The sequence below is a fragment of the Ostrea edulis genome, chromosome 9 (assembly GCF_947568905.1).
Source record: "Ostrea edulis chromosome 9, xbOstEdul1.1, whole genome shotgun sequence".
Classification (NCBI taxonomy): domain Eukaryota; kingdom Metazoa; phylum Mollusca; class Bivalvia; order Ostreida; family Ostreidae; genus Ostrea; species Ostrea edulis.
In genome coordinates this window covers 47,212,600-47,240,158 of record NC_079172.1, presented here as the reverse complement: position 1 = coordinate 47,240,158, position 27,559 = coordinate 47,212,600, and the positions used below count along the sequence as shown (strand labels likewise).

Here is a 27,559-nt window from a genome sequence, read left to right as displayed (position 1 = left end):
GATGCAATTGCCTGTGATTTGAAAGGGTGCATGTCCTAACAGTTAGAGTGAAACTTAACATGAACTGACAAACAAACAACGCGAAAACAGTCAAACTAATCTCTCTCTCTCTCTCTCTCTCTTTGCAGATGGTGAAGCCCTAATCGGCAAATCAATCATTCGTCTTTAAGGACCCCCAACCTCCTCCTCCCCATTTATTCTCGCCTGACAGAAAATCCAGAAAGTTACCGGCACCATATGGTGTTGAAGAAAAGCCCGCTTATGGAATTATAGATCACACGTCCCCTCGCGAGTCTCACGCAACATTCGCTCACGCAAACGGCGATGGCCATGCCATGGATTCTCATCCATCATTGACCCGGAGGCTGACAAACCCTGTGTTTAGATGAGAATTGGGGAGAGCTGCTGCCCGCCCATAAGCTTATTCGGCCAACAGCGGCTACCTGTCCGTGACTGGACATTAGGGAAAGACCGCCCCGAGAAACGATAACAGATAAGTGAGCAATTGAGGGGGCCAATGTACCGCGGTTAGTATTACAAATTGATCGTTACACTTATCAGTTTTGAAATCACTTTGTCCAGCTCTTGTTAATTATAACCGTTTATCCCCGTACCCGCTCGCTTGACTCTACTTTAAAGGAATAAAGAAAAATGAAGGTTTTAATGACAATTCTACATGACCCCGGTCACTCCAACCCATCCACATGACGTCACGGGCAGTTAAACTCTGAAATATTTATTTCACACCACCCTGGTCATAAATCTCACACTTTTCAAAAAAACTTCTCTGAAGGTGGCTCATCCTTCTGATAATGACCTGGAAATAAGATTCAAGCTATGACAGAAAAGGAAAAATTGTCAACTTCTTTTTCTATTGAAAGTCTTCTGTCTATGAATGATTCCAACTTGAAGGAATCTCCCAAACAGAGTGTTCTGCCTGAGCGGGTGTATCGTGTTGCCAGAAACGCATCTAAACCTACAGGTAATTTGTTTGAATTAATTTTTGCGTTTCGTTCAATTATGCGTAAAATTTCTTGGTTTATTGAAATGTCCATCAAATAAATTTAGAACAATTTAATCTTTCAATATACATTTGTTGTTTTTGTTTGTTTGTTTGTTTTGTTTTTTGTTTGTTTGTTTGGTTTTTGTTTGTTTGTTTGTTTGTTTTTTTAAATTGAATGGTGTTATTCATTTTTGTAGATCGATACGATGATGAGACGGAGACTGGTAAATACGGCACCGAATCTACAAGAAAACGTCTACAAGATAATCAGAAAAACGTCATCATCGCCAAAACAGGGAATTCAACCTCCGACAAAAAAAATGTCAATGTGAAAATCACCCCAGATAGCAAAGAGGAATCCGGATGTCTGAAAACGCGCAAGAAAACACGGACTGTTTTTTCGCGCCATCAGATTTTCTACTTGGAGTCTGCCTTTGAAGCGAAACGGTATTTGTCGAGCTCCGAGCGTTCTGAAATCGCCTCCACGCTCAGTCTGACGGAAACCCAAGTCAAAGTGTGGTTTCAAAATAGAAGAAATAAATGGAAATCTCAAATCACAAGTGACCCAAGTTTTCCACTCGAACGCTTTGCTACATTACGGTATGGCGGGAGATTTCCACATCCGATAGGGACTTTCGGATCTCCTCTTTACCCACCATTGTTTTATTTATGAGTTTATCCAAGTGGTATCCGGCGTGTTGCAATTGAGTGTTATTATATTTGAATATATCGACTGTTGGGAGACTTGAAATATAATCTGAAGTCCGTAATAATGTCGATCTTGAATTCAATTGGTTATGAGGGGAAATGTATTCTTACAAAATGTGGAGTAAAATTCATTTATAAATTTTCTTGAATTGACAGTAGATTGGTTCTAGTTTTCCTTTCCTAACAAGGTCATTATCAATCAAATACATTTTGATTCTAGGTCATTTTCACGATGTACTAAATTTCTAACCTCAACTATATCAAGCATATCGTGTTATGTATACATGTATGTATATGAATTTGCATGGTAGGTTTACATGCAACTAGAACGATGGAGACATTGTACCAAAATTACAAGATTAAATAGACTTAAATAAAAAATACTGTTTATTTCTCCTTTACTGTCCACGAATTTGACTTGTGGGTAGGTAGGCAGGTAGGTATAGGTAGGCAGGAAATTTGTTTTGTATTTTGTTGAAGGATGTATAAATAGTGCATTCATTTACACAGTAGCGTGTCTGGTAAGGTTTGATCTCCCAGCTTAATGAAAGCATGCCCTTTTACCTCACAATATCAATTAAAATATGAGTCAACTCGCACATGTGAAAAAAATAATTTTCATGAAAGAAATATCAAAATATATCAACATTTTTTTGAATTGCAGGCATTGTCTGGTAGAACAAGGGAATCGAACAAAATGATGGTTTATAAATTGAATGCTATGATATTTCAAACGTGTGGTATCGCTTACTAAAGCAGCGGCTATCAAATATTGGTAATTGTTCGAAAATTACTCCATATTTAATCGACACGAGTTGCAATCAATTTTACGTTGGTTCAGTCAATTTAGCAATTTTAGCCGAAATTTAAGTTTAAATACCGGCCACAGAAAATATCTAGAAACATGTTTTAACTTGTATACAAAATGATCTAAAACGCATGCCTCGTTTAGAATAATATCAGATATATCGGGATGGGGGTGCTGTTTGCATGTGAAATTGAACAATTCAATGAGATACAGAAATCATCGTCCGGTACCAGTATTTGTTGCCTTTGTTTGATGTAACAAATTCTAATTTTTGATACCAATGAATTCACTTGTTCAGATATTCAAATTATTGATATTTTGAAAAAAAAAGCAGTAGCATTTATATATATATATATATATATATATATATATCATTGACATAAAATACCAAGGGATGTTTTGATAACAACTCATCTATTGATATGAAACATCGATATCAAGAATTATGAAATCTTTGCATGATATATCTCATGGTAGGCCTATATTAAAATTCGCACTAAGTATTACATATATTATATATAGTAATAATTCAAATTCCATTGATATCAATAATTCGACTACTTGATTATTGAATATGCTATATATTTACAAATCTATTATAGTAAAAAGACACCTTATATGATTTTGAGTATAAGACGTACTTTACTGGGATTGCAAAACTTTCAAAGCAAATGGCTTACCACATACTTCTTGATTATCATATATTTCAAAAAGTTACATGAAGGGAATTTTTGAAAATTTGCTTTAGCTGAGTGACCCGGGGATTTAGATACTAGAACATATCTCCAACACTGACAGTAATTCACTTTCGCTGTACACAGTGTAACAGTGGTGCTGTGGCCCTTGTATCATTTATCATCGACGGTATATACACCATAATTAAAACTATCCTATGTTAATGCATACACTTGTTAACCGCGCGGGAACCGGTAGCTTATTTTAAAGCAAATTAATATACAGAAGTTGATGATTTTAACTTTCTGTGCAGTGCTATTCCTGATTACATCTAGCATTACTTGGTACATGTAGTTGGATCCAAACTAACTGTGTTTCTCTACGTGTTCAGGAATTAATTCTTTTAACTTAACTTCACTTCCTCTCGTACTAAAGCCGTATGGGCTCACTTTAGAGAAAGTACAAAAATAAAAATTACAGGTAGCACGTATTTACGGTGTTTCCTCGTTATAACGAGATGATAAACATACCTCGCTATCACTTGTAACACGATATTTAATTCATATTAACTTTAAGAAATAACTAATGTGTTATATAACGAGATAGCTAAGTCATTAAAATAATTAACCTCATATAACATAATGAATATAGCCCCTCTCCGCCATTTTTAACAGAAAATTAAAAATGTCATTTTTTGCCATTCTGGAGATCGAATTGAAATCTTCCTTTTTGGTGAAAAAGGTACAGCTGGATCGCACCCCCCCCCCCCCCTTTTGAAAGTTTATGATGTTAGTACATGCACATTAAAAAAAAAAAAAACAACTCAAAAATACCACAATAAAGTATTTCACAGGCATATAAAGACATCAACCTAGGCATTAAACTACTGGTATACTGTATACGAATAGTTGATATGGATATATAAATATGTACCACCACAATCATGTACCACAACGCAAAGCAATATTCAAATTGTTCAAATAAAGTAGACATGTAATATAAATGCGATAATGATATTTTGAAATGACTCGAGAGAAGATATTCTAATAAATCATATAAATACATAATTATATGATATGATTATGTGCATTTTTATATATGCAGGCACGTATCATCGTTTTTCAGAGTGGGAAGGAGAGGGGGAGCCAGGTTATAGGGGGGGGGGGGAGTCAGGTGAAGGGGGCCAGGAGAGGGGGAGGGGTGAGATTCTCAATCAGAGGAAGATTGATTGAATATTGTTTAACGTCCCTCTCGAGCATGGAGACGTCACCACTGCCCGTGAAGGGCTGCAAAATTTAGGCCTATGCTCGGCGCTTATGGCCATTGAGCAGGGAGGGATCTTTATCGTGCCACACCTGCTGTGACACGGGAACTCGGTTTTTGCGGTATCATCCGAAGGACCGCCCCATTTATTCACCTCTTACGACAAGCAAGGGGGTACTGAGGACCTATTCTAACCCGGATCCTGAGGAGGTACTGAGGACCTATTCTAACCCGGATCTCCACGGGAAGAATCAGAGGAAGTCTCCAAACCGTCATTATAAAGCTGATCTGTTAACATGGAATTATGTCAAAAGTTCAAGATCCTGAGTTTGCTGATTTATTATGCCAATATTTATGGAGCGCCAAATTAACATAAACTCAAATAATTGAAGATATCTTCAATTATTTCAAGATATCATCAATTCATTTGATGCGCGCAACAATTTAATTAAAGACTCTTCAAATAATTAATGATATCTTCAATTCTGAATTTTTGCCCGCATTAATTGAATTGATGAGAGCATTAATTCTTCAGCTGATTTGATGCGCGCTTTAATTGAATTATAATGATCTCTTCAAATGAATTAATGATATCAACAATTGAATTGATACGCGCTACAATTCAATTGAAGAGAGCAATAATTGATATAATGCGCGCATTAAATCAATTGATGAGAGCAATAATGGAATTGATGCGCGCAATAATTCATTTGAAGAGAGCAATAATTGATTTAATGCGCGCATTAATTCAATTATTGCTCCCCTCAATTGAATTAATGATATCTTTAATTCATTTGAAGAGAGCAATAATTCTTTTAGAGAGAGCAACTATAAAATTAAAGATATCTTCAATTCAACATATCCACAATTTAATTAATGATATCTTTAATTGAATTGTTGCTCTCTTAAAAAGAATCAATGTGCGCATTTTAAAATTCCTTATACAAAAGCATTGTAAATAATTTAAAGATATCTTCAATTGAATTAAAGAGATTATCAAATTATTTACACCTAGCTCTAAATTAATTATTGCGAGCAATCTATTATTGCTCTCATTAATTCAATTGATGAGAGCAATAATTGAATTGAAGCGCGCATTAATTCATTTGATGAGAGCAATAATTGAATTGATGATATCTTCAAATAATTGATTGATTGATTGAATACTGTTTAACGTCCCTTTCGAGAATATTTCACTCATATGGAGACGTCACCACTGCCGGTGAAGGGCTGCAAAATTTAGGCCTATGCTCGGCGCTTTTGGCCTTTGAGCAGGGAGGGATCTCTATCGTGCCACACCTGCTGTGACACGGGACCTTGGTTTTTGCGGTCTCATCCGAAGGACCGCCCCATTTAGTCGCTTTCTACAACAAGCAAGGGGTACTGAGGACCTATTCTAAACCGGATCCCCATGGGATTTCAAATAATCGAAGATATCTTCAATTATTTGATTTTATGTTAATTTGGCGCTCAATAAATATTCAATTATAGAAACAACATACATGTACAATAGGCCTATAGTTATGTGCATGTAACATGATTAACAGGGGTGGATCCAGGAATTGCGGTGGGGGGGGGGGGGAGCGCAACTTTATGAGGCAGGGGGTATGGGGCCACCTTGAGGCCCCCAGTGAGTCCAGATCCTGGATTTCACAGATTTTATAGGGCTTCAAATATGTCTCCTATGTAGTAATTTTGTCAATTTTGATAGAGGGAAATCAATAAAATGACGCAAATTTTAAGGGTTTTTGGAAAAAATGTAAGTTCTCCCAATAAAAGTAATTCAATAAATCAAAATATTTTGTCATTTATTGCTCTGAGAGTGGAAGAAATTATTGCTTCTTTTATCGTTTACATTTTTCTAAACAAGAGACCACAATTTACCTTATTTTTAGAGGGGCGCGAGCCGGCTACACCCCCCCCCCCCTTAAATAAGGCACTGATTATTGTAACGTAGATACTATGCTTGTACTATATGAACCGTCGGAAACCCACAGTTGATTACGCTTCGTTCCTCTCTCTATCATGTATTCATGAGCATGTGTTTTGTGTGTATTTTATGCATTGATACATTGTACATAGATTTGACAGCTGACTCCCTGTTCAACATGCAGTGCATAAATGTCTTTGTTTTTCTTTGTCATAGGTTTCCGTGAGCTGGACTTTGTGCATCCTAATGCTCCTCTCTGGGCCCAAATTGATTGAATAAATAATTATTCTATATGTAACCCTTGAAACTTTCTGAGCGTGATTGAATTTCCCGCCCTTTTATTTCGATTGTTCCATTGCAAAGAGGGAAAGTAATATATGTGGATTTGGCCCTGATCATTGATAGGAATGTGAAAGCATTTAACATGGTATGGTTTGTTATGGTACGTATATATTCTTGTGCATTAATAAATGATTCTTTAGATAACCCCCATCTCAACTGTAACCACCAACGATGCTTGATTTAACCCCCCCTTCCGAATAATGAACTCGTCCATGTTGATTTGTGCTGAACTCGAACTTCTAAAGGCAAGTGTTGCGAGTATTGGAATTACTGTTTGGTAAGTATCCGGTTTGACACACCAAGACCAATGTTTTAAGTATGCACATAACTTTCATTAACTTGCTGATCGTGGAAGCTTGATAAAAACTACACTGAAAATCTAGAATTATCATATTTGGTGACAACAGTTCATTTTAAACACCAACAGTGATTGTGGTGCCCTCCCCCCTTCTCCCTAAATGTCGGATACACCTATAAGAACTAATAGCCATTCTCAATGACATCAATGTAAAATTCATTAAGTAATATATAATCAAGCTATCATTTTGAAAACCTTGTAAAAGAGAAGTTGTTATAATGCAGTGGTGGATCCAGGATTTCTGAAAAGGGGGGGGGGTATTAGCCAAACTACTCGGCCGTTTTGGAGGGCAAATCTGGAGTTTTCAACTGTATATGCCGGAAATTCCCTGTAAATTTGTAGTGAAAGGGGGGATCTAAATCCGCCACTGTATGTAATTAACAGGCACTGTTCCATGGTGCCCCTTATTATAATCAAGTCAACAATTCATACTTTCTTTAGCTTTATACAATTGTTTTCATTTATATAATTATTCTATTCTAACCTCTCTGCTTTAGGCATAAACACTCAGAACAACTGGATCCTGCATGTACATGTGTATTATACTTGCATACTGTACATACTGTACATACTGATATTGATTAGAATTTTATATTTTTAAAAATATATTCACACAACAATATCATTATCCACTGTCTCCGAAACTGGCACTGTCCTTGAATGTGTGAAACAGTTTGGTTGTTTTTTGTTGTATATTTCATTTTGGTAATTCAAATCTTGTCTGCAATCAGTATTTCATATATAATTATACATGTAGATGTGTGCAGTGCAGAAATTTGAACTCTGACAGTATTAGTACTTCTCAATCTGAGTGATTGTTTACTTATTTATTTTCATTGTTATAATTAATTGCTTGTTAACATGTATCCCCCCAGGGTCCTTGATTGGTGAATAAACTATATATATATATATTCCATAATTATCTTGAAGTCCTACAAAAATAATGAATATAAGGATTTCATTGATCTATCATCAGGTTCTTATATCAGTAATATAGGGTGGATACTGATCAAAAGTTGTAATTTGTTTTCACCTTCAAATTTGACGTACATCAGCCAGATCGAACTGAATATTGGGGATGAGGGCCTTTGATGTCACAAAAATTGGTAATGTTGTCTGTAATTATAATTATCAATATGGGTCTATGTATACATGCATATACCACCACCATGTTCTTTATTAAAGGGTGATATGGTATAGACCCGTACTATTATTATTACAGACAAAGTTCATGTGTTGATTTTGATCATTAAGATTTTGTGGGGACACTCAATCACAGCTTATTGTAACAGGTGTCTGAGGGCCTAGTTTCTGTTTGCCATGCATGCATATGAGTATGATGATGAATACAAGAGAGGGCTTCATTCTATGACCCCCTACCATCTGAGGCTTCAACAGTAGCCTATGAAGTAATACTAATGTCAAGTCCACCTACTCAACCAGGGTCTCCTGAACCTCTTTGAGAAAGTTTTCTGGAAACATATTTATTCAGAGTGATAAACATTCCATCCCCCTTAAAATTTTGATGCGAAAACTGTCATCAGCTTAAAATGAAGAACTGCAGGAGGATTTTGCTACACAGATCATCACTGGTAAAAATTACTGTAAAAAAAAACCCACCCTTGCAATGTATGCTATAACTAAGCAGTTTTTGGGGAATCTGCCTCCAGGGAAACACCTTGAGGGCAAAAAAATTCTCTACCCTTAAATTTTGAGCATCATGACGACCCAGACCACCTGCCTTAGTTTCCTGTAGGGTTTTCTTCTGTTATTTTGACTATAGTGCCTACATGGCATTCTAAGAGTTACTTACTGTGCAGAGTATATCTCTTGAAAACTCTTAGAATGCTGCTAAATCCTTGCACAAAAATCTGGGTCCTCATCGATTTTCAAAATTTAAAATGTTCAAGGTCCCCATGAATTATTATTTCTATGCGATTTCAATAACACTAAAGTCTTGTGTCTTGTCATCATTCTTTCTTCAGTATTTTCCACAGCAATTCAAGGACATGCGCGACATTTCTCAATAATTAATGTTTGTTTTTCGGGATATTTCACATACAATTCACTTGCGTTCTATCTTGTTTCTACAAAACTTCTTTGGGTATAAATAATACCATGTCGGTTTTAGAGTTACTTTTTTTGTAGCATACTTTGAAAGTTCCTGGTTGTTGCAAGTAAAAATGTAGTCAGCTCTTATGTATCACAGTAAGTAGTATTCATAGATGTTACTGTAGCAAAGGAGAGAAAAATCTTTAAGGAACAGTTGGATATATCAAATCTGGGACCCTTGCATTACTATTTAGGTGATCTATCCAGACCAATTTTCAAAATAGCAATATAAGATTTCAACTTATTTTGGAAAATCACACAAGAACTCTTAATATCAAGGAGATGAAAGAAAATTTCAGAAATTTCGCATACAGTATGCCCTAGATTAAATGACCCTATAGATTTGGGAATAACTAATGACATTCAGGGCTTGAAACTGACTTTTTATGTCACCATTCCAGTCGGACTGGTAGGGTATAATTTCAACCAGTCCGCAGAAAAATTTACCAGTCCACCAGTTTTCCAGAAATAATTGAACATATTTCATTAATGTTAATAAAATGAAATATGTAATTTAACTCAATATGCCTCAAACAATATTATAATATTTATGTGAGATTTATATTTACTATCGGGTTCACCTGATATCTACAGAGGAATGTCAAATGCGCGTTTAAGATTCATAAGTATATTTTCCAAAATGACGATTCATTTAGAAAATGGACCAGTTCCGTTGGACTGACTGAAACAAATGTCAGTCAGTCCGCCACACTTTTAATCAGTCACAGACTGACGGGCATATGCTATTTTCTAGCCCTGACATTTTAAGATACTGGGAATGTTTCAATATTATATTTTTCCATGGATAAAAAGTTATAAAACTATTGATTTCTTGCAACTATAGCTTTCTACACAATCTTTTCACATAATACTTCAAATGCAACATGGTATATACATAATGAATATTGACATTATATACATGGCTACTGACAAACAAGTTGATGTTGCAGGCAATCTGATTAAAACCAGCCCCCCTTCTCCTATTGTGGCCTGACGATGATAGGAGAAGGGGGACTGGTTTTAATCAGACTGATGTTACAGGAGTTTCAACAGTCTCTTTTAAAGTCAGCATTTCGCAAATTCTAATGGTCGTTATAATAATGGAGTTTGCCAATACAACCTATCATTGGGTCAAATGCTGTCTGATGTATTGCATATTGTTTGGTAAGCCATTCTCGGCACATTGATTTTGACTACGGATTACTCTGTTTATACCTGATCAAGACGGGGCTCACGGCAGATGTGACTGGTTGACAAGGGATGTTTACTCCTCCTAGGCACCTGATCCCACCTCTGATATGTCCAGGGTCTGTGATTGCCCAACTCTTTGATTTGTATTCTTTATAGGAGTTATAAGATTGATCATTGTTTGTTATCTTCACCTTTCATGTGGTCCTTACACAATTTCAATCAATTATGTAACAAAATCACCGTTACTGTCAAATATTCTTTCTCATCAAGATGCTATTGACACAAAAGTAGTTCATACTTGAAATATTTGTTACAGAAAATTTGTTTTATGAAGTTTAAATAAAACTTTAATCACTTAATTTCATTCGAAAATTTTGATACCATTTTGGGAATTTTTGACGATTTTGCGATGGGAAACTGCCAAAATTCGGTAATAATTCTAATGTATGAAAAACACTGATCTTACAGTGAAAAAGATCATGTGTCCTTAGTAAATATTCAAGGTTATAGGACAATGTTACTACAAGATTTTAAGCCCTTATCTTGATTATGGGAAGTGCCAATTTATGTTGGAGCTTTTAATTAGTGTAATAAGGTCATTGGTCATGGATGGGGTATTCCAGCATCCCAACAAAACGAGAAATCCAGATTCCCACTCTGCCGACCCCCCTACTATATATGGATGTCTCCCTAACATTTGATTGATTTTATAGGAAAGTCGAGGATGGTTCTGACCACGGACATATTTTTGAAGGAGGACATTCTTCAGCTTTTGAGGAATAAATTCATAGTCATTATAGGAGACTCAAGTAAGTAGTACTAAGTACAATGTAACTTCAGACACTAGTGCCGGGAGGGATTCCTACATATGATGGTCATAGGGTTCAGTTAAGGAATAAATGTTGACTTGGTTGTGTTCAATGTGTTGTGGGGCAGTTTGCATGATCAGTGATGCCTGTTGATGGCAGCAGAATTAGAGTTCACAGGACAATGACATACAATCCCCAGAGAAGGAGACCTGCAAGTGAGCATATAAACAACCAAGAGGCTCCTGGACCAAAACAATGACATGTGGTTGTTGCAAAATGTGTTCATGTGGACAGATTTTTTTTACCCTGTCTTTTGTGATCTTAGCTGCCTGGTGTTTTTAACACACTCTGAGTATCAGGAATGCTCACATGCCAGTTCCACGATATGGAAATTAGTAATATTCATAATTCTAGAAGGCAGCCTTAACATGAAAGTTTAGTCCTATAAATTCTTTACGGGAATCGTTGGTATATATACAGGCATTGTCTTCTGGCAGCTAATAGCATTTCCTTCCAAATGATCCTATGCTTCATTTCCATCCAGATGCAATGGTAGGCGTCCAGCTTCAGCTGAGTTTACTTGTAAACACTGAGCTTAAATATTTTCTGCTCATTATACTGATGCCAGGTGATCATCCTTTCAAATTGGTAGAAAAATTTGTCCCAGGACTGAGTCACAGTCCTGGTAAAAACAGTTTAGGTGGTTGCAGACACTTCCACCTATTGTGTGCATCAGACATGTCAGTGATAGAGGGCTGCGAAGAGAAGTGGTCAGCTAAACCATCTGATGGGATTGATGAAGCCCTTTTCCTTTTGGAGTGCTGTCTCGAGCATCTGTCTGGGAAGGATCCTCAAGGTTGACATGATACGTACACTGTCATATTTGTATGTCTATATTGTTATTTGCATCGTATCATGAGGTGGGCTGCAATATTCAGTCTGAATTTCTCAGTGTACTTAAACTTGTGCAGAGACCCCATAACTGGATAAGTTTCCCTCTGACATTCCAAAAAAAAAAAAATTCCAGGCCACCCTCTGACTTGCGCTGACTACGGTACTTCAATGATCAAGCCTTTAGCTAGCACCTTCCCCTGAACAGTCCCATGTCATCCCTGACTCTTGTCTTGTGAAAACTTATCTGTTGGTGATACAAAGGATTGGTAGTATTTATTAATCAACAATATTTCAATGACAATTTTACAAGTAGCTCTAGGGTATATTGAAAGATTTGTTTATTTAAAGATTTATTTATTTTTTTAACGAAAAGTACACTGTAATGCATTTTTAAAATGATTTTTATATACCCGTCATAGACTGGTTGTGTCATGGTGTGGTGTAGTGAGTCTCTCTGTTCATCTGTCAGCACTTTGTGGGAAGGATAATAAGAGAACTAGTTAAGGCTAGGAGTGAGAGAAAGATGCCTGTTATATCTCAAGGTCAAGGTCATATTTTTATGGATAATCATGAAGGAAAAATAGTTCTAATCTGACAAGCTAGATCATCTAACTTGGTGTTCATGTTCTCCATAGGTTTTTTGCTTCTCAAGTTATCATCCCCTCACAGTACATTGTGAGAGGGGATGTAGTAACAGGCCTGTTCGTATGGAGCGCCAAATTAACATAAACTCAAATAATTGAAGATATCTTCAATTATTTGAAGATATCATCAATTCATTTGATGCGCGCAACAATTTAATTAAAGATCTCTTCAAATAATCAATGATATCTTCAATTCTGAATTATTGCGCGCATTAATTGAATTGATGATAGCATTAATTCTTCAACTGAATTGATGCGCGCTTCAATTGAATTAATGATCTCTTCAAATGAATTAATGATATCAACAATTGAATTGATGCGCGCTACAATTCAATTGAAGAGAGCAATAATTGATATAATGTGCGCATTAAATCAATTGATGAGAGCAATAATTGAATTGATGCGCGCATTAATTCATTTGATGAGAGCAATAATTGATTTAATGCGCGCATTAATTCAATTATTGCTCTCTTCAATTGAATTAATGATATCTTTAATTCATTTGAAGAGAGCAATAATTCTTTTAGAGAGAGCAACTATATAATTAAAGATATCTTCAATTCAACATATCCACAATTGAATTAATGATATCTTTAATTGAATTGTTGCTCTCTTTAAAAGAATTGATGCGCGCATTAATTCCTTATACAAAAGCATTGTAAATGATTTAAAGATATCTTCAATTGAATTAAAGAGATCATCAAATTATTTAAACCGAGCTCTAAATTAATTATTGCGAGCAATATTTCTACTAAATTGATGCTCTCATCAAATGAATTGAAGAGAGCAATAATTGAATTAATGCGCGCATCAAATCTATTATTGCTCTCATTAATTGAATTAATGCGCGCATCAATTGAATTGAAGAGAGCAATAATTGAATTAATGCGCGCATTAAATCAATTATTGCTCTCATTAATTCAATTGATGAGAGCAATAATTGAATTGAAGCGTGCATTAATTCATTTGATGAGAGCAATAATTGATTTAATGCGCGCATTAATTCAAATAAAGAGAGCAATAATTGAATTGATGATATCTTCAAATAATTGAAGATATCTTCAATTATTTGAGTTTATGTTAATTTGGCGCTCCATATGTTCGAGGGTGTGTATATTTATGAGTGTATGTGTATAACACTGACCTTGTAGACACTACAGGCCACATTTTTTGCTTGATCAATTTGAAACTTCACTTGATTGTAGCTTTTTTTTTAATGTAAGATAGGAAGAACCCAGTTGGTTTTGGAGCCAAAGTTCAAGGTCACTATGGAAATAAAAAAAAAATCTAAAGGCCACATTTTTTGGTTGCTTGACTTGATATTTCATATGTAGGTTTTTCATCAAGAGTAGACAAGATAGGAAGAAACCTGTTGAGTTTGGGATCAAAAGGTCACTATGTAACTTTAAAACAGAAAAAGCATGTAGCCACGCTCATTGTGAGGGGATATACCTCAGCTTGCAGAGCTCGTTACGAGTGTAATCCTTCTACAATATATATGCTATCTTAGAACTAACATTTTATCATTACTCTCCGATATTAGAGGAAATGTCGAAATAACACTTTCTGTCCCATATTATGATCAAAGGATGGTTTATTTGGATTTTAATTTGTACTTTAATTACCACTGCATTATGACTATATTTGATGGGCTATGGGCTCTCAGAACATCTGGGTTACATCGTTGATATGAGATATCCAGGATACTTAGATGTTTGGGTGGTCTATTGGACAAGCATACAGTTGTTGGACAAGCATACAATTTAAATTCAGGGAACCAACCTGAATTGTTCATTATATCCACAGTTCAATATAACCAATGCTACTACATAGATAATGTTCAGGGATAGACATTAGTGTTGCTTTCGTTGACCTGCTAGACAGGGTCAGGGATAGACATTAGTGTTGCTTTCGTTGACCTGCTAGACAGGGTCAGGGATAGACATTAGTGTTGCTTTCGTTGACCTGCTAGACAGGGTCAGGGATAGACATTAGTGTTGCTTTCGTTGACCTGCTAGACAGGGTCAGGGATAGACATTAGTGTTGCTTTCGTTGACCTGCTTGACAGGATCAGGGATAGACAGGGGAGGCTCAGGGAATGTCGGAATGTCAGTACAGGGGGGAACTATTTAGTAGTGCCTACTTTCTTTTTAAGTTTTAGAATACTTCATGGCTGCAGATGATGACAGGATATTTCTCTTGTAACTTACAGATCAGAGAGCTATCTACAAAGACTTAGTACTCCTGTTGCAGAAGAATGACTTTATCTCAGGCAGGCAGTTGAGAACCAAGGTTAAAAATTACTCTAAGAACATATTCACTATTATTTACTAGTAATACAGTCTGTTGTTCATAATATCCAGGGTTTCTCCTATGATAAAACTTTCAGTAGACAAGACTTTAATATCTTTTAAAATACAGTATTGAAATCTAACTTGTTTATGAGGAAGTTGGTGATTATGAAATCTTATTAGATGGAATGATTTGAAAATTCCTTGTCATAGCCTTTGTAAATCTTTGTCAGGAAAGATGATTATAAGGTATTCATTTGTAGGGAAGTGATGTTTATTGCACAGAATTAACTTCAAAATTATATTTTCAGCTCACCTGAGCCGAAGGCTCAAGTGGGCTTTTCTGATCATTGTCTGTTGTCTGTCGTCGGCATTAGCGTAAGCGTAAACTTTCCATATTTTCATCTTCTTCTCCAGAACAATCAGGCCAATTTCAGCCAAACTTGGCACAAAGCATCCTTAGGTGAAGGGAATTCAAGTTTCTTCAAATGAAGGGCCATGTCCTCATCAAAGGGGAGATAATCACAAAAATGCAAAAATAGGGTGGGGTTATTTAAATTTTATCTCAAGAACCACTGGGCCAGAAAAGCCAAAATTTACATGAAAGCTTCCTGATGAGTGGAGATTCAAGTTTGTAAAAATCATGACCCCTGGGGGTATGTTGGGGCCACAATAGGGGATCAAAGTTATACATGCAAATATATAAAGAAATATTCTCAAGCACCTATGGGCTAGAAGAGTGGAGATTTACCTGAAAGCTTCCTGATATAAAGTAGATTCAAATTTGTGCAGATCATGACCCCCGGGGGTAGGGTGGAGCTACATAAGGGGATCAAAGTTTTACATGCTGACACATGTAATAATAAGAAAATCTTCTCCAGAACCACTGGGCCAATTTCGATCAAACTTCACTTGGAACAAATTGTCCTTGGGTGAAGGGGATTCAAGTTTGTTCAAATGAAGGGCCATGCTCCCTTCAAAGGGGAGATAATGACAACATTGTAAAAATAGGATGGGTCCTTTAAAAGCTACTCTGAGCATCAAAATAACTGCAATATACATTAATCTAATTAAAATTAGATCCTATGATCCGCTCCTAGTGTAGCGATAGTAGATGAGCAGATCTAATTTTAATTAGATTGCAATAAACATTAAATATTGTGCAACTTTCCAAGATTTTTAAGCTGTTAAGTCGAGTGAGTCATTGTGATCACCATAAGTTTATAAAAAAATATATAATCATTATTCACATCATGTAGAAAAGGACTGATGGAATGATAATTTTATATCTGATTTTAAAAACTAGAAATAAATATGAACATATTATTTTTTGCAAACATTTATGGACAAAAATGTGTTTTTGAAAGTGAAAAAAATGTGTAGGCATGTGCGTATTCGAGCCTAACGAAGCTACGCCCCTGGTACATGTATAAAAAATTGTGTCTGAATTATCAAATGTAAAAATAATCTAGAGTATTATGTTGTATAAACAACTGCCTTATACGGAGAGACGGAATATCAGCTATAAGAAGTAAAATGTATGTGTCCTCATTAATTTCTTATAAAGTCTTCCTGTAATGTCTTTACATGAAATGTACAATATACATGTAAAGCTTAGAAGTAAATACACATATTTACAATAATGCATCTCTGGCACTCAGTCTTAAGAATTTAATAAGACAATTAGCATACTTGATTCTGATAAAATTAGGCCAAATCAAACTGTGCCGGGTATACCCAGGGATAGTGACCTGGCTAAAGTACAGTCATGTTGCCTTTCTATCTAATAAAGATTATTCTGCATAGAAAAAGACAACACTTTTATAAATCATGTTTATTTCTCCAGTGTATCTGGATTAAAAACATTATATCGTGTAATAAGCCATTCTTGCAGTGTCCACGGACGCAATTTGTAAGCCACAAATTTTTTCGGCTTAATTGGCTCACCTGGCAGGATGCTTGCACTATTTCGGCTCACATTTAAGTGTGTCGCTGGTCATCACCGAGTGCGCCGGATCGTTGGAATCAAGTATGCTAAATCTGGATTCCTTCATGCATAATTTGCATTGATTGATTATTACAGGGGGAATTTTGCTTTGAGAATGACACGCTGATTGAGGGTGGGAGAAAGTCGCATATGAATAACGGTAAAGGCTACCGTGAGGTGCGCCAGTACCAGACGGACTGTCATTTACTGCGGTTCTACTTTGTCACTCGCTGCTACAGTACTTACGTGGAATCCATTTTGTCAGATCTTTCCGGGGAGCTGCAGCCTGATGTGGTCATCATGAACTCTTGTCTGTGGGACATCAGCAGGTCAGCTTCCAAGAAATCACTACTTTATGACTACTACATGTGTAAACCAGGTTTTATTTAGTGACTACTTTTATTTCTGAACAAGCTGATGGAAACCTGTTTGTGACCGGTAATTGTGCAACCAGGCCCACAAGTTCATCCTGTATGCATAATCAAAGTAAATGGTTTGTAATTAGGTTAATAAGTTAGCGCTTCATGAAAAGTATGCGAGCATGCAGCATTGTAGTTCATTCCCACAGGTATTTTTAGAAATGAAATTTATTTCTAATCTTATATAAATTTACATTCTACTTTCATTTCTATCAGAATTCCCAGTTGTGAAAATAGAGGTATTATATTTATACATGTATCTGTATTCATATGCATTTTGTGTACAACCACAGCACATGCATGAGGAAATGGCTATCATTACATTTTTTAGAGAATTATCAAAGACTGTTAACAGATATTTCTTGCACTCATTAACAGATAAAAGTTGTGATGAAAATGACTAACGACTGTGAGGTATCATTGACAGTACTGAAGTATTTTGTTTTATCTTGACAGTCTACTACTTGTATTGCAAAGCAGACCTCATTGCAACAACAGCATCATATTTCATGTATATACCATTGTATCATCATGCCAAATATGGATCCCTTCAATTTCATTCCAATGGATAAATAGTAGAGATGTTCATAGTTAAATAACAGTTTGAAATATGAAGTAATTGTACATTAAAAGTGTTGATTTTGTGTGGTAAAATTTTGCCTGTCAATTTACACATTCAGAATATTTAAGGATGTATAGCACACCAGAGAAAACTGTTCTGGCAAATGTAAAGGAGGATATGTACAATATACATTTTGAAATCAGAAATCACAGAATTTCATTTAGTGAAAATTATGCAGTTTTGATAGAAAGTTAACAAGGGAGAAAATTAATACTGCTAGATTTGAACTTAAATGATCAAGAGATCAGGCTTGAATTTCTCAAAAAAATCTCTAACTTAAGTTGAGTTTTCTTCTATTTGAGCAGTCAAAATTTGAGTAAAATTTCACTTAAAGGGACTGATTCACGATTTTCCGTAAAATTTTCTTTTTCGCTTTTAATGATCAAAATCTTTTGTCTAATGTGTTTAAAAGAGTTCACATAAAAATTAAGGTGATACATCATCACAGAAGCTCATTTTAGAGAGTTTATTATTTGTTTTGTAAACAAAGATTGCGGTATGCTATTGTTTGTGAATTTTTTAAAAGAAATGGATATCGATCTAAGTGTATTATATCTTTCACATTTCAAGCATTTTTGGGGCAAAATGTGTCATCTAGAAGTTCAAATTTGAGATTATGCAAAATTAAGATGTTTTATATTACAAAATCAATATTACACTTGTTTGTTTGTATACATAAAAAGACTCGAGTCTTTGTTTACATAACACAGATTTAAGGCTAAAATATTGCTATTATTCTTGCATTCAGAAGGTCAAAATTTTGGCTGTCAGCATTAAATTAGTTATATTTTTAATGTTTACCATAAAAAAGGAAAACTATTTTTATCAAAACTCGTGAACCAGTCCCTTTTAAGTCCAAGTTTCAACTTAAGTTTATTTTGAGAAATCCAGGCCAGGAGTCTCACTTCAACCTTCTAAGCTAACCAACAACACAAAAAAGTTCAGAGGACAAGAAATATGCTGCTTATATTTATTTTTCCATTTATGGTTTGAAAGGAAGTCACCCATTTTGATATGTTTTTCATCCTTAATGACATTGCAACTTAATTCTTTGAATAGATATGGCTCGAACGGGGTGGATGAGTACAAGGAGAACCTGACCACCCTTTTTGACAGATTTAAACAATGTCTCTCAGAGGATACCTTGGTGATTTGGAACACCACCTTACCCATCGCAAAGGATATAAGAGGGGGGTTTCTTGTCCCCGAAGTGGACTTCATGAAGAAAACACTGAGATTAGATATTCTGGAAGCCAACTTCTTTGCAAAGCAGGTTGTTGCTGCTCATGGATTTGACATTGTTGACTTGCACTATCATCTACGGCACTGTCTTGACAGGAGAGCTGATGACGGCGTACACTGGGATAAGCGGGCACATCGTCACATGACTAACCTGTTACTCACTCACATTACTGATGCCTGGAGGGAGAAAATGCCAGGGCGAGTCAAGTCTAAAGCCTACGTCAATGGAAACTGCCAGCCCACAGAGACTGTGTCAAATGTATCTCTATCTTCTGAATCCACCACGATGATTCAGAAGACCACAAGTCTGAAGGCTAATGTAAATCTAAACAGCAGAAACATACAGAAGGAAAATGTGGACGGTGTTAGGACTTGTGCAAACACTTGCAGACCCTCAAATGGCAACAGTAACCTGAACAGGCCAAGGAGGTCTGCTGATCCAGCTAAGCCTTTTACAATGGGAGAGAAGGAGCAGCTTGAGATCTTCAGTACTTCAGATGTTTCTAATCACGTCTGCCGCCGGAGATCCTATAACAAACTCCAGGCAGATTTAAACAAGGTTCAGAAAGAGATTCTTGGCATGGTCAGCACCCCACCCTCCTCTAAAGGACAGTATACTAAGCCTGCTCTCAGGGAGACCATACCCTACTCAAACTCTTGTCAGAACTCCCAGCACCACACCGACAACTACTACACCTATGGTCAAAACTATGTGAACAACCTGACCCGTGACCTGTATCAGACCCAGTACCAGCACTCTACGTACAGCCAGTCATGTGACCAGGGGTTCAACAACAATTACAACAACAACCTTGTGAACAATTACAACAACTTCCAGTGGCAGCCTTATGCCCAAGACAATTATCAAAGGACCAACCATGCGTGGAGTTCAAGGACACACTACAGACATAACCCCCAGAACCAAAACTACTACAGGATGTCTCACAATTACTAGACACACTACAGACATAACCCCCCGAACCAAAACTACTACAGGATGTCTCACAATTACTAGACCCTGTGACTGTCTTTCACTCTTGTTTAAAAAATGAAATACTATTATTGGCTTGCTGGAGACAAAAGTTCAAGCTCTTTCTGAGCATATCCTTTGTTTTCTGTATGTAAACATTCTAAAAAGCATTTTTTGACTACACAACAATCAATTGGACCATTTATAATAAAGCTCAACAAAAAGCAACTACTTGTATCATAAATTATAAAAGTAAAATACAGTATAGGAGTATAAAAATAGACGATATAACAGAAACTGTAAATTCATGCAGATTTAAAACTTTTTGATCAATCAGTCCTTCTGCCACTAAATATAGTCCCTGCAAAAACCTTTCAAAATTTTAATTGCCACAATTTTCTTCAACTAGATAGGGTTCAGTAATAGGTGTGTAATATGTTTGCACCAATGGGATCAGTATTGAACCACTAAATACTTAGTTGTAGCATGATCCTGTGCAGTTGTGCTCAAATGTTATTAATTATAACTATGTTTGAATATGGTACAGGTATTTAATTTGTTTGATTGTGTTAACAAGGTTGGTAGTGATAAATATAAAATAAATTGAAAGTCATGATACAAAATCAGGTTGGTCATTATGGTCGTGTGTGATCAGCAGTGAACGTTATCAATGTAAGTAATTTACACCTGTGTATGTGAACCTCCAGGTGGGTGTAGGTGTGTACCTTCCCTGATTATCACCTGTTGTCATTTTGTAATCACAATGGGGGATTGCTAGGAAGGTGTTAATTGTGGGTGATGGTATTCATTTAGAATTGACTTAAACCTTGGGGGAAAAAACCCAAAAGCAAACATTTTAATATTATCAGATATCAAAAAAGTCAGATAAGGAAGTACTTAAGTCTAGAAATAAACTTTATATACATGTATATATTTAGTATATTTGAATGGAAATGCTGTAGGAGGTATCTTGTATCTATGCAGATAATGGTAATTTAAAAAAAAAATGTCCGTCAAGTTTTAAAGAATTATTCACTTCAAGTCTACATACATGTAGAGTGCAAACCACTTTAATTGTCTCTTGTTCGAGTTCTATCATGTATTGAGATGGCTATATAAAGCAATTATTGAAGCGATTTACATGGAAACATACTGGAAGTGTAATGTATAGTTGAATCGTGGTAGAACATTGTTGCTCACTAGATATTGTGTGTAAAGACTTGTTGGCCTTGGAGGGGTTTGTAAAGATGTTGTTAATATGGAGCTTACAGTGAAATACTAGTGCTTAATGCTGCTTTTAACCTGATTTTAAACATACATTTTTATTTGTCATATTAGACTAGTACTTGATACCTTTGTTTTTGTGTTCCGTTTCAGGAATATTTTATGTAATTTTACTTGTGATTTTAATAAACTTATAAAAACATGTGGAGTTTACATGTATTTTACTTGTTTTGAGTGAAACGAAGTGCAATACACCTGTCACTATTATGCTTCTTAGCTCACCCGAGCCATAGGTTCTTGAGAGCAATAATTCTAAACAAAAATTTTCTGTCGTAAATGTCCATCATTGTCAGTTTCATCAATGTTTCCCATTTTCAACTTCTTTTTTATGCCCCCCTTTGAAAAAGAGGGGGCATATTGTTTTGCAACTGTTGGTCGGTCGGTCTGTAGACCATGTGTTGTCCGCTCAATATCTTTCGACCCCTTTGCTTGATAACAACCAAACTTGGTACTGGGGTTGCCCCTGGAGAGTAGATGATCCTTATTGATTTTCAGGTCACATGGTCAAAGGTCAAGGTCAAACTGCTGGTCTTTACCCCATGTGGTAGACCATGTGTTGTCCACTCAATAACTTTTGACCCTTATGCATGGTAACTACCAAACTTGGTACAAGGGTTGCCCTTGGAGAGTAGATGATCCCTATTGACCTTCAGGTCACATGGTCAAAGGTCAAACCTCTGGTCTTAAGCCCATGTGTTGTCCGCTCAATATCTTTTGACCCCTTTGCTTGATAATAGCCAAAATTGATACAGAGGCTTTCCTTAGAGAGTAGATGATCCCTATGGATTTTCAGGTCATGTGGTCAAGGGTCAAACTGGACATAGGAATATACTGTCCCTTCAATATCTTGAGAACCCTTTGCTTGACAGACATCAAACTTGGTACACTGGTACTTCTTCAGGAGTTGATGACCCCTATTGATTTTTAGGTCACATGGTCAATCCACTCTTGACATAGGAAGATATTGTCTGCTCAATATTTTGAATTGATGATACTATTCTCAATTAAATGATGTGTGTGTGTATAACCCTTTTCAATTTTGCACCATGGGGGGGCATATGTGTTTTACAAACATCTCTTGTTTTTTTTAGAACCACAGGGCCAATTTAAACCACTTACTTGAAAAAGGATTTGCATATGTTCAAGTGAAAGACCATGTATAGTGACATTAACTTTCAAGGGGAGATAATTGAGAAAACAAGGGTGGAGAGTTTAAAAAAATCTTAGGAATTGCCACTGAGCAATGAAAAAGTCAAAATGTAAAGGCTTCCTTTTGTTTATTTAACAATGAGCCCCTAGGGTGTTGGTGCTGCAACGGGAAAGTTCTGTTAAAAAATAGGGTTTCAAAAACATCTCATTACTTTGTGGATAAACACTATCCTCTAAAAAATTGGTAGCTGTAAAAAAGCAAACTCGGATAAACTGATATTGGCTCTTTCATGTGAGGACTTGATTACATAAAAAAAAAATCATATTTGCAAAGCTTTTCACTAGATTTGGACCACAGTTGCAATATTGATGACTGCAGCATTTGAACTGAAGGCTTGCATGTACATACTTGTAACCATAAACTATTGACGTTTAAATGAAACTTTGGATAAATACTCCATAATTTACAACCTTACCCAAGAGGACCTTGGGGGCTTATAAAGCTGTTACACTTCATTAACATGTATAAATGATCTTAAAAGCATCTCGCAACACAGGCATAATTTTCTTGAGCAATCCCCAATGACCTTGACACTTTAAAATAAATTTCAAAAATAATTATGAAATCAAGTCTTAGTAATTCAATGTAGCATTCTTGTAACAAAATAATCTTGGATAGTAGTGGTTTCTCATCCTTTTCCATTAGAACACATCAGAAGGTTCCACTAGAGATTGATACAAAAAGAAAAATCTCTCATTTATAGAATGATTTATTCAACAAACCTCAATATAACACTTCATTATTTTTCTAAACAGATGATGTGTATATCATTCAACCTTGCATTACATAAACACACACTATCAGTGCAAGAAGAGAGGATTAAACTATTGGAGGCAGGGAAATAAAACAATAGGGGGATTTGATAATGAGTAATTGTGAAATGGATTTTTACATCATAAAATTTGTAGTATATAAAATAAATCCTTTACTAATGACAAAATAAATTTAAGTCCTATATTATGGAGCATATTGACATCCTGTACTTTGATCTACATGTAGGTACCATGAAGGAAGTAGGTCAGATTTTTTGTTTTAAAAATTGGTGAGCAAAGAAGGCTAGCAAAAACCAAATTAATATCTGTTATAAATTGTAATACAATGTTTCAATTATGGAAATATTTTATGCTGAATACCTGTGCTCTATATCTTCTAAAGGGAAATACGATACCATGCAAACAAAATGTATGAATTATAGTGGGGATATTACCAGTAAATAACTGCTCTTTCAGTCTTTGTACTGTAATGTTATAGCAATTCTCAATTTTATTCCATTTTCAGGGCTGTACTTGGGCAACAATCATACTAGTTCTTTGTGTAAATCATTTTCTGGGCTGTACTTGGGTGTAAATCTAAGTCTGAAGTGTGAGAATTTAGTTCCATTGAACCATTTCTTGTTCCATAGATACTGTATGAAAGCTTCCTTATCTATCTACTGTAATAAAGATTTCCATGAATTTGAGAATGATGGAAATGTTCGATATATATGATACATGTCGTTGCAATGAGACAGATTTAAAATGCTGTAAATCACAACCTCCACTGTACATTAGTGTAATACTCAAACAGATAAAACATTTGAAGTCAATTACTGCAACACTTTTTCACAAAATCTTTAAAAAATATATCAACAACAAACACGATAAATCTTTGTGACAATTAATAGGTTTGTAACGATAAATATATAATGTTAATATATTACTATATATACATGCATACACTCTCTTCCAATGTTATTGAAACAGCATTGAAATTAAAGACATTGTATCGATATAATCTCATTTAAAAATCTTGTTATCATAGCAAAAAAATATTTCAAAGTGTTATGATATACTTTTACAGAAATTAGCAAATGTATTCATCAGCAGCTTTATCTAATGCAAAAAAAAAAATGTTCTGTTTTGTTTCTAGAACATACTACATGTATTACTGAAAGAAATATTATAGAACAATGACTACAGTGCCTGTACCACTTTGTACAGACTAAGCAAACACTGACAAGCACCGCAAGTAAACGTATCACTGACTGTATCACACTTTATGTTGAAAATGTTTTCATAACAATGAACAACACAATATCACTTCACAACAATATTCAAAAGAGGAAAAACAGAAAATTTCCAATAAGTATCACTGAAATTATTTCATGCAATATGGCTTATCATTCAACATCAGGTACCGGTATTTTAGTTCATAAACTGCACTGAAAATAATACCCTATGCCATTGACATATTCAGTAGATTATCATAAAATTTCACCAAAAGTTATTTGCATGACCAACAAATGATTTAAATCTAGAAAAAATTTTATAGGGGATTTATATAAAGTTATGCGGAAAAAATATCAAGAAGCTTTATTCATCTTGGCAAAGGTTTGCAGTGTCTGAAAGTTGCACCGAGAATTTAAAAATGGAAACAGACGCTAGTTGAATGACAAGAATTCAGCAGCAAAAACATATTCTGAAAATGTAAGCAAAAAAAACCTGAAGTACATGAAATTAAAATCTTATGCATTGTGAATTCAAGAAGCATCAACATCTTTTTGTAAATGATAAGAAACATAACCAGTTACAGAATCAGAACTGCATGCTTAATACACACATGAATAAGACTAGGAATGAAATATTTATCTGGCATATTCAGCTGAGATTCAACAATTGGCAGGAGTTACTGTTCCTTTTTCTTGTAACTTTTAAGTTCTACAGTTTCACTGGTTGGGTCACTCACTGCCTTGTTATACGAAGCTTTCCTGAGAGAACTGGGCCTCCCACCACTTTCTTTACTCATTTTAGAAAGGTCAGGGTCACTTTCTGTGTGACCTTGATCAGGAATCAGTCTGTCACAAGTCTTCACCTCTGTTTCTCCTTCCTCATCCTCACACTCTGCCTCATGCTCCTCCTCAGATATGGAAGTAAAAATATGTTTTGTTTTTGCAAGGAATGGTCTTTTACGTGCAGTTTCACCCTCGGAGTAACTTTTTTGAAGCCCTTTCTTCTTTTCATCATCTTGTTTCTTGTAGTGAGTTTCATTTTCAATATGATGTTTATCGGGACTTTTTGAAGGACTACTGGATTTTAATATTGGCTCGGGAAGTAAAGCATTTCCATCCATAAAAGATTCTAAATTTGCACCTCGTAGATTTGTCACATCTGAGGGAGATCGTCCTCTCTGGAATCTTGGTCTTTCTGGAACTGCCAAACTGAGTCTACGCTTGTAATTTTCAACTACACCACGATGATGTAAGGCTTTGTTAGAGCCACTGGGACTATTTGTTTTTGAGTCTTTGAATACTGCTCGGGACATTCTTCGATTTCTGAATTGCTTGTCTCTGAGATATCGTAATAAGTCTGTTGAGCTCTCATCTCGGAGGTTCTTGTCCAGTTTCCTGTGTTGTAACTGAATGATAAAAAATATAAATATCAAAGTTAAGTACCAGTAAGAGATCTCAAGTAAAAATCATTTTAATGTTATGTTCAAATCTGCAGTTTAAAATATTGCAATATACATATTCATATAAGTGTAAATCACAAACACATAGTGCGAGTGACAGTAATAAATGACCATCATCTAAACTAAAACTTCATGGCAGTTTGATAGAAAGATTTCTAAACCACAAAGTATCCATGTCAATACATACATCTCTGTACGATGGAGCAAATACATTCTTGAGTTCCTGTGCTGTTGGATCCTGGGATATCTCCGATTTTCTCGGAAAGGTTGGAACGATGGACTTCCTCTTTACACCTGGCTGCTTTAACTTGCCCTCCACTGCAATATATCAAGACATGAATTTATAATGTTAATACCTGTGGTATAACATTTATTCACTAACACACAACATACATCATATAAATACTTTAGTTCTATCATCATTCTTTGACCCATAGTGACCAAATGAATGTTGAATTGTTGAGAATCAAAATTGGTCTACCTGAAGTCAATAGACCATTTGCCCTTTTTGTACATGCATATACTGGGAATCACAGTCACGAGATACAACATCAGACACCTACCAAATTGTTTCAGTCTGGCATTTTCCTCGTCCCAGTAACCGCTGGGAAGCTGTTTTGTTGGCTGGAGAACGGTGACAGCAGGAAGAACAAGGTCGTCGGAACCATTGCTCACCTCGTCATCGGACACTTCTCTGTAAATGAAAGTCAAGCTGTAAGTAAGCAGTACTAGTGAATCTCGCATACCTAGCTGTGAATCAGTCACAAAAGTGCAAAAAGCAGTCTTTGTTTTTAGTCCTGAATTTTTCTTTGTTTGTATCCAGATGTAGTGTTAAAAGAATGACACACACTGCAAGACAGGAATCAAATCACTAAGGAATATGTACATGTATGTAGGGTTGTGATTTTTATCTGTAGTATATGTTCAAAGTAGAGAGTTAGGGATACATATGACAATTAACAAGTCATGTTTGAGAATTTTCACAGTAAATTAATGATCAAGTTTATATTAGAGTTTAAGAAAAGGGAGACTACTTTACTCACTTCAGTTCATCCTGCCTGAAATTATTTAACAAGATTTCTCTGTGAAAAACAATGTTCCCTCCCCAGCTTGGGCATATTGAATTTAGCTGTAGCTCTGTGGGAAAAGTCTGTCCCAATATTTCCCCATAGAGCTACAGATCTGCAGCTATGTTGTTGTGGCAGATAGTTGTGCAAATTAGACCTTCATTATTACCCAGTTTGATCTTTTATTTCACAAATTCTGAAGTTTCTCTTTTGTAAGATTTAAAAGTTATTTTAAACAAGGTTAAAGTTGCAAACAAAGAGATACAATTCATACAAATAGATA

At 35.5% G+C, this 27,559-nt stretch overlaps 3 protein-coding genes across 5 annotated transcripts in view; 2 read left to right on the top strand and 1 right to left on the bottom strand.

The window, feature by feature from the left end:
• Positions 1 to 773: 773 nt before the first annotated feature.
• Positions 774 to 1,995, top strand: LOC130050549 (homeobox protein HMX3-like). The gene is made up of 2 exons (XM_056150764.1): positions 774 to 1,060; positions 1,183 to 1,995. Exons 1-2 carry the CDS (start codon positions 838 to 840, stop codon positions 1,674 to 1,676), a joined length of 717 nt encoding a protein of 238 aa, XP_056006739.1. The 5' UTR covers positions 774 to 837; the 3' UTR covers positions 1,677 to 1,995.
• Positions 1,996 to 11,114: 9,119 nt separating this feature from the next.
• LOC130050192 (uncharacterized) lies at positions 11,115 to 21,296 on the top strand. Its single transcript, XM_056149420.1, has 4 exons — positions 11,115 to 11,199; positions 14,950 to 15,029; positions 17,112 to 17,344; positions 19,116 to 21,296. Exons 1-4 carry the CDS (start codon positions 11,115 to 11,117, stop codon positions 20,251 to 20,253), a joined length of 1,536 nt encoding a protein of 511 aa, XP_056005395.1. The 3' UTR covers positions 20,254 to 21,296.
• A 2,159-nt stretch (positions 21,297 to 23,455) lies between these two features.
• LOC130050191 (Na(+)/H(+) exchanger beta-like) overlaps positions 23,456 to 27,559 on the bottom strand; it is a 48,915-nt gene continuing 44,811 nt past the window's right edge. For all 3 annotated transcript variants that reach the window (XM_056149417.1, XM_056149418.1, XM_056149419.1), the window contains 3 exons: positions 26,773 to 26,903; positions 26,397 to 26,527; positions 23,456 to 26,155 (listed from right to left, as the gene is read on the bottom strand). In XM_056149417.1, coding sequence (XP_056005392.1) covers positions 25,427 to 26,155; positions 26,397 to 26,527; positions 26,773 to 26,903 — 991 coding nt within the window. In that variant the 3' untranslated portion in view covers positions 23,456 to 25,426. The remainder of the gene's footprint in view (positions 26,156 to 26,396; positions 26,528 to 26,772; positions 26,904 to 27,559) is intronic.